The sequence below is a fragment of the Sorghum bicolor genome, chromosome 1 (assembly GCF_000003195.3).
Source record: "Sorghum bicolor cultivar BTx623 chromosome 1, Sorghum_bicolor_NCBIv3, whole genome shotgun sequence".
Lineage (NCBI taxonomy): Eukaryota > Viridiplantae > Streptophyta > Magnoliopsida > Poales > Poaceae > Sorghum > Sorghum bicolor.
This window is the reverse complement of record NC_012870.2, coordinates 8,114,459-8,121,944: the sequence shown is the minus strand read 5'-3', so window position 1 is coordinate 8,121,944 and position 7,486 is coordinate 8,114,459. Positions and strand designations below refer to the sequence as shown.

The window sequence follows — 7,486 nt, the reverse complement described above, 5'->3', positions numbered from 1 at the left end:
AAAGATTCGTCTCACAAATTACAGATAAATTATATAATTAATAATTTTTTTATTTATATTTAATATTTTATATATATACTATAAGATTTAATATGATGAAGAATCTAAAATTTTTTTAGAACTAAACAGTGTCTATCCATCATCTGTACTCGCGCCCGCCACCCACCCCTTTCTTTTCCACGACGTGTTCATGGCTGTTCGTCCCGGTAGGTAATGGATCAAAAACGGCAAAGCCAGAGCCCGATGATGCATCCCCTCACAGTGGCCAAAATAATTGGGCGCATGCATGCAGAGCCGCAACCGGGATAAAAAGACGAGAACGAACAAGAGCTGCGCCGCGCACTCTTTCCGTTCTGGGGGTCCGGACACCGATCTGCGCACTGCAACGCCCTGGTGTGGTCGGTCGGTTCTTTGTTCTGTTCTCCCATCGGCGGCCATTGGCAATGCAAAGACGACGATCCTGATCGACCAGAACATGCATGCGCGGGTGAGCCCCATGTGGCGTGCTCGGGCAGAGGCCGGCGCGCGGGGCCTAGCGGCCTAGCCTACCGGCGACGCACGCATCTGCGCGCCTGCCCGCGGCGCGGATGTTGTTTGTTTTGCAATAATCTGCATGTCGACATGTCGTCACTGTGGGCGGCACACCGGAAACGAAGAGAGAAAACAATGGGGGAGACAGAGGACGAGAGAAAACTAGTGTCTCGATTATCATGCCAAGCTGTTTTCTTTCTTTCTTTTTTTTTATTCAGATGCCCCCTAACTGCTTATAAACGAAGAGAACCCTCCAATGCAAACTGTGCCAAAAAATCGTGGTAAAAGAAGAACAGTGGGCGGAGCATGCATCGTATTCCGAGGTCCGAGCAAGTTCAAAGTTCGTGGTGCCATGTTCGTTCTCTCCGGCCAGCGTGTAGGATAAATAGACGAGTCAACCAGCGTACTTATGTTTATGTAGGAGCAGCAGGACGGACCACTGCGCTTGCCAGGGCACATGACATGAGCTCACAAAGTCACCTCTCTGGACCATGCAAATATAATGGGAGCCCCAAATACAGATAGGAGTACTGGTAGTAGTACGTAGATTTATCCTGACAACATCGATGGATCGATCGGTAGTAAAGTCAACACAGTACGTATAGATCTAGAGGCTCGTTATCAGTCCTACTACAGCGTTGAGAACGATGTCGTCCAAGTGGTTCCCGGTTTGACTTTTTTTTATGTTCAGATGAAATTTATTTATCCAACAGTAATACAATCGTTGTAACAACAATAACAATGGTACAGAGTGACTGCGTGTCGTACACCCAAAACAACCGGGAGACCCCCGTGCCAGCCCCTGGACGGACGGACACGCACGGGAATTCCCAGTCAAAAAATACACGATGCGATGCCTGCTGGAAGATCGATCGCTCCTGCTCCTATACCTAATAATAATACAACAGTGGCCCTCGGGCACCTATCGCCGGTGCCTCCGAGGAAAAATGGCGGCGTGGTATATACGGCCCCCACCCACACAGAATTACAAGAACCCAATAAGGAATGATGATTAATTACTACTAATCGCCTACTGCTAATCATGCTGTGGTGCTCCTGCTGCTGCCGTGTGGTACGGTATCATCATAGTATACTTGGGCCGTGGTTGGTTTATGAACATTGCTCCACACCACTCGGTGAGCTGAAAAAGCTGAGCACGCAGTGGTATGGTGGCACGTGCGGTCGCCAATGCACGGCTACCGCTCGGCCTTCCGGTCGGCGGCGGAGGCCGGGGTGAGGCGGTTGGCCCAGCTGAAGCGGATCGGGAGGCTCATGCTCCTGGCCGGCCCGAGCACGCGGCGCGCCGCGGCGGCGGCGGCGGGGCCCCGGCCTCGGCCCTCCACGGCGGCGGCCTCCGCGAAGGCTGCCAGGCGGTTGAGCGCGACGTCGAGCGTCTTGGCGGACATGTTGGCGAAGCAGACGCGGAACCACCCGGGCTCGCGGCAGTGGCAGGAGGACCCCGGCGAGATGTTGAGCCCGACCTCGAACACCACCTTCTTCCACAGCTCCATCTCGCCCTCGAACGACGGGGTCCGCATCAGCCCCCGCATGTTGACCCAGCAGAAGAGCCCCGCGTTGCTCTCCAGGCACTCGACGCCGCCGATCGCCGCCAGGCCTTCCGCCAGCTGGTCGCGGCGCGCCTTGATCCGCCGCGTGTTCTCGGCGATGTACCGACGGGTGAAGTCCCTGTCGCCCAGGAGCGACGCCAGGAGGTGCTGCGTCTGGGACGACACCAGGCCGAAGCTCGACATCTTGGTGGCGGCGGAGACCACGCCGGCGTTGGAGGAGTAGATGGCGCCCACGCGGAAACCCGGGAGGCCCAGGTCCTTGGACAGGCTGTACACTACGTGCACGCGCTCCGACAGCAGCCCGTCGGCGTCCGTGGAGTTCCGGCGGCGCGCGGCCACCACCTCGAGGACGCTCACGAATCCGGGCTCGGCGAAGGCCGTGCCGGAGTATATCTCGTCGCTCACCAGGTGGATGCCCTTGGCGGCCACGAAGTCGACGAGCATCTCCAGGTCGGCGCGCGGGGACGTGGTGCCCAGCGGGTTGGAAGGGTTGGTGATGAGCACGCCCTTGACGCGCAGCCGCTGCTTCTGGGCGCGCCGGTACGCGTCGTCCAGCGCGGCGCGCGTCACCCGGAAGCCGTTGGCGCTCGTGCAGTGCACGGGGACGATCTCGGCGCCGGTGCGCCACTTGAGGTCACGGTCGAACCTGCAGACGACAAGCGCGAGCGAGCCCAGTCAGCAGCCGTCCCATCCATCGTCATGCCATCATGTGGGGCCTCTAGCTACGAGTACTTAATAGCAGTAACGTGCATCGCGCGGCGCCAATCAGCCGCCACTTGCACGTTCCCTAGTGTATTCTACTCCTAAAGTACGTTGCAGCGACTGCTTACCCTGGGTAGTATGGCGTGGGGATGAGAAAGGCGTCTCCGTGGTCGGCGAGGCAGAACATGAGCGCCTCGTTGGCCGAGGTGGCGCCGGCGGTGAGCACGATGTTGCTGGGGTCGAAGGTCACCCTGTACCCACGTTGCTCCGACATGAACCTCGCCAATGCCTGCGGGGGAGAGAGAGAGAGTCACGCATTCAGTCAGTCAGTCAGTCAGTCTTGTTTATTTGCTCGATCGGTGGCCGGCCAGCAGACCACGCAGAGTAAACTAGCAGCAGCAGCCAGCAGACACTCACATTCTTGAAGGCCGGCATGCCGTGGTAGTCCTGGAAGAGCGCGAGCTCGCGGAAGACGGAGGCGCCTCCCCGGCGGAGGCCGAGCGCGTCCGGGTTGTCCTCCAGCCACGCCTCCAGCAGGTCGAACGATAGCTGGTTCTCGGCGAGGCCCATCTGGATGATGCCGCCGGGGTTGGCGACGGGGTCGTACGGGTTCTTCTCGTACTCCTCCCACCCCAGGAAGTAGGACGAGTCCTGCCCGTGGCTGTTGCAGGTGGCCTTCTTCGACAGCAGCTGCGGCTGCGGCTTCTCGTCGGCGATCATCATGCTCACCATATTGCCACGTCACTTAGCTTTGGCGCGCAAGCGTTTCTTTGAAACTGGGGGGGCGTCAGGCACAGACGAGACACACACAGTGAGTGTGCGTGCAGCGTGTGTGCGGTGAGTGAGCGAACAAGCGAGCGAGAGACAGAGGGGGACAGTTGGAGAAGGGAGGAGGGAGAGCCAGACAGAGGAGGGAAGCTAGCTGCTGATCAGTGGATGGTTTTGGTGACTCCCAAACGCGTCTATATATAGCTAGGAGGCAGGGAAGCCTGGAGCACAAGTGCGAATAAGAATGCGGTGCTGGACAGGGACAGGGACAGGGACAAGGAGTGCAGATTTTCCTTTTATTGCTGAATTTCGTGATTTTCGGTCGAGGAACAGTGGACTCGTTCAGGGGAAACCTTCAGAAGTGTTAACATCACTGCTTGAGCATGCCGACAACGCGCGAAGAGCAGAACGAGTACAAGTGGTATTGGGCTATATTAGCAGATGAGATGACTGTCTGGGGGCTGGGGCCATCATGGATGTCAAAGAAGTAGGCAAGGTGAAGAATGTAAGGTGTCCTCTGATTCTTTCCTTTCCTTTTCTTTTCTTCTCTTTTCTTTTTTCCTTTTTTGCGATTCGGTGTCCTCTGATTCTGATCCAACTAATAACACCCGTTTGGTACCCTATGCTTCTCCGGTTGAAGCCTTTTCTCTCCACGATATGGTCACACACCATTGAATTCCTTGTATGTGATCCAATATATATATATAGAAGAGTCCCCTGATGATAATATATTTTTACACTGAATAAATTTAATGACATCTGGGCCCTATATGTCACACTCACTGTTTGGTTGATGAAAATTCTTATACTTGGGATGAGTTGAGAAATGATGATATCTCTCCGGTCACATTTCTTAGAGAAGGGCATTTGGGATGCTGTTTTTTATTAGATGGGAAACAGTATATCACCTTGCCTCAATGGTTTCCTGAATTTTATCAAAAGTTCTAGGACATCATCATAGATTATTTGATGCATATGTTTCATGACATTCATGTTGGGCATCTACCACTTTTTAGCCTCAATTTAGAGTGACCACCCTTTTCCTGAAGATCCAAGACCAGACTTCCATGCATTACTAATATTAGAGATTTAGCTGAAATCTGCACCCAATGTGCAGTTCTCAGTGATGTCTAATTATCTTGCCATGATTCATGGTAGCATTAAAAAAAATATTAAACGCCTATAGAATTGAAAGTGCCACTAGAAGTTTAGATCTTCCTTTGATACTAAAAATTATTAGTATGTTTGTATTCATGAAAAACAATTGTGAATTGTGTGCATCTTTTGTTATATGTAGAAATTAGGAGTGAAGATGCTTATACCATCTCGATAAAATTGTCTCGATCCTAGCTAGGGAGGCTAGCTCAAATATAATCATTGTTGTCCTCCTTAGCGCGTCACTAGTGACACGTCGTGTAAAAACCTTCTCCTACTTAATACAAAGATGTGTAAACCTTTTGCATATTTAAGAAAAAAGTTGTCTTGGTTTCGATAATCCAAACTATTTTTTAGCTTTGTCGTTGTCCATACTACACCTTTTGGCTTGGTTTCCTGCCTCCAAACCTTAAATCTCCTTAGGAGATAGGAATACACACACATAAGTTTGGTTGTCTTTATTAACATGTATGCAAACTTGTGCGGTGCACTTTCTCTATGTTTGGTTGCCCATACAGACTCTTAAGCAGTCTTGCAGAATATTCAAAGTAAGCACAATGCCAGATTGGCTTGTATGACAAAATTGGTCGTATTAGACAAAACAGGCTTGCACAAAAATGATAAGGCACACAAAATATAATTTTCTCACCTCCCCCACCTACACTAGAACTTGAAGACCTAATGCATTTGCAGGTGCAGGATAACCAAACACCAATGTATTGCATATATTTATGTTGGGCTGAGTTATGCTGCATAAGACCTAATGCAGGTTAAAATCAGTACAAAGAAGCAATCTTGATTTCAGTCGATGTTGATGTACGCATAAAAAAGGTGTTTCAATGTGGTAGGGGGGAAGCTAAAAAAACGGTTTGACAGATGATTATTGCATGGAACCCGGACTGAATGAACTTATTACAAATAAAAAATGCGGTAGTTCCATTCAGGAAATGTAGTGGTGTATGCTGCAGTTTCAACTCTCATCTATGAATGAGCCTTTTCTGCCGTCTATATGTAGCAGAAAGCGAGACCCGTCCTAATAAGATTAACATTAAAGGACGATACTAAAGCGACAGAGAGTGTCCCTGCATACACTTCCTGGATTTGTCTTTTAAGCTCGTGGCTGTCGATTGTCTTCCAAGTTGAAGCTAATAAAATGTACTATTAGAAAGGAGCTTCTGGAGCCCTTCGAACGGAACAAAGATGAAATGGGCATCGACGAAGATGGGATCGATGACGAAAATTTTCAAACTCCAACAAAAGCACAAGCAGAGTAGCTCCTGGGCCCTTTTGTTGACGTGACGAGGCGAGTGGAGTGCTCCTATAATCAATTGAGTAGGGAACGGCCAATCGGCAGGACATGCTTCATGTGATACCCTGTTTGATTGGCTCGTCTCATGTTGCTGCACATTTTTTTTATTTTGGGGTTGGGCCAGTACATTAGTACGGCTACCTGGCAGTGTGCGGAAACCAGGCGACGGCCACAGGTTTTTCCTGATGAAGCTCGTTGGTTTATATATACTAGGCATTATCTAAGGCCACGAAGCTAAGAGACAGCTTAGTTGACGATCTCAATTGTCTACTCACCACTGGCATTGCTGATCTGGAGATGTGACACACTTCAAATAAAGTTGAATCTTAGGCGATCTTTACCAAAATTAGGATCTGAGACTTTTGAACATAGGTTCCTGTCGGTGTGGGCGTTGAGGCCGGGGGTCTGTGTTGCTTATATTTTCTTTTTTGTTTTGTTTTGTAGTGTGTCTTTGGAACTACTGTGATGTTTCTGTTGTTTTAGTACTCCTAGAATTACTTGTGTATCTTTGTGATGTTTCAAACTCTATTTCCTCTTAATGAAATATGTACCGTAATGGTACGGTCGAGAGAGAAAAAAAGAAAAGACAATTTTTAAGAACTCTCTAAAAAAAATCCAGCCATTGATATGGTAAGCTTTAAAAGTTGACGACAACAATAGTATCTAGATTTATTCAATTGTCTAGAAAATTACCACCTTAACCTTAATATGAGTTAGTCAGATTTGGTATTATATAAACAATAGTCAATAATAACATCTAAATTTAGATCCAAATTGCACGCCTTTGCATTATAAAAAATAATATAAATTACCTTACTAAATTTGCATATATATTATTCATGTATGTCATTATTAAAATAAACACTCAAATCTACAGTCAAATTAGCTTCATCTGATCTAACAAAAAATATAATAAAATACCAAAATATTATTCTAAACACCCACTTCTTATCACTAAAATGGCAAACACTGTGAATATATGAATGGCGAACACTTATGTTATAACTGCTTCGTTCTTGGTAAAATTGATTACTTTTAAAAAAAAAAACTATATAGTTTGGCTTATACTCCCTCTATACCTATAAAGAAAGTCATTTTGAGTCAAACATTGAGATTATAAATTATGAATAATTTTTAAGTTGTTGAGTTTGGAAATGTGAAAATTATATGAATAAATTTGTTTTGAAAAATACTTTTATAAAAATATACATATACTATTTTTGATAAATATTTTTATAAAAAAGAGAGAGTTAAAATTAGGTTTTGGAGATGGTGTCTTTGTCTTAAACATTTTTTTTATAAGCATGAAGGGAGTATGAAAGCTATAATGACTTTTTAGGTCCGGGGGGGGGGGGGGGGGGGGGGGGGCTTGTGGTGGGCGACGTGCACGCCTGCACACGGCGGGGTCCCAGCGGCTGACGGCGCCTGTCAGTAAGCTCAGGGTCCTGTGCGA

General features: G+C 48.1%; 1 protein-coding gene across 1 annotated transcript; it reads right to left on the bottom strand.

The window, feature by feature from the left end:
• Positions 1,216-3,723, bottom strand: LOC8060541 (1-aminocyclopropane-1-carboxylate synthase 1). The gene is made up of 3 exons (XM_002463905.2): positions 3,219-3,723; positions 2,930-3,090; positions 1,216-2,745 (listed from the first exon to the last, which is right to left on the bottom strand). Exons 1-3 carry the CDS (start codon positions 3,531-3,533, stop codon positions 1,728-1,730), a joined length of 1,494 nt encoding a protein of 497 aa, XP_002463950.1. The 5' UTR covers positions 3,534-3,723; the 3' UTR covers positions 1,216-1,727.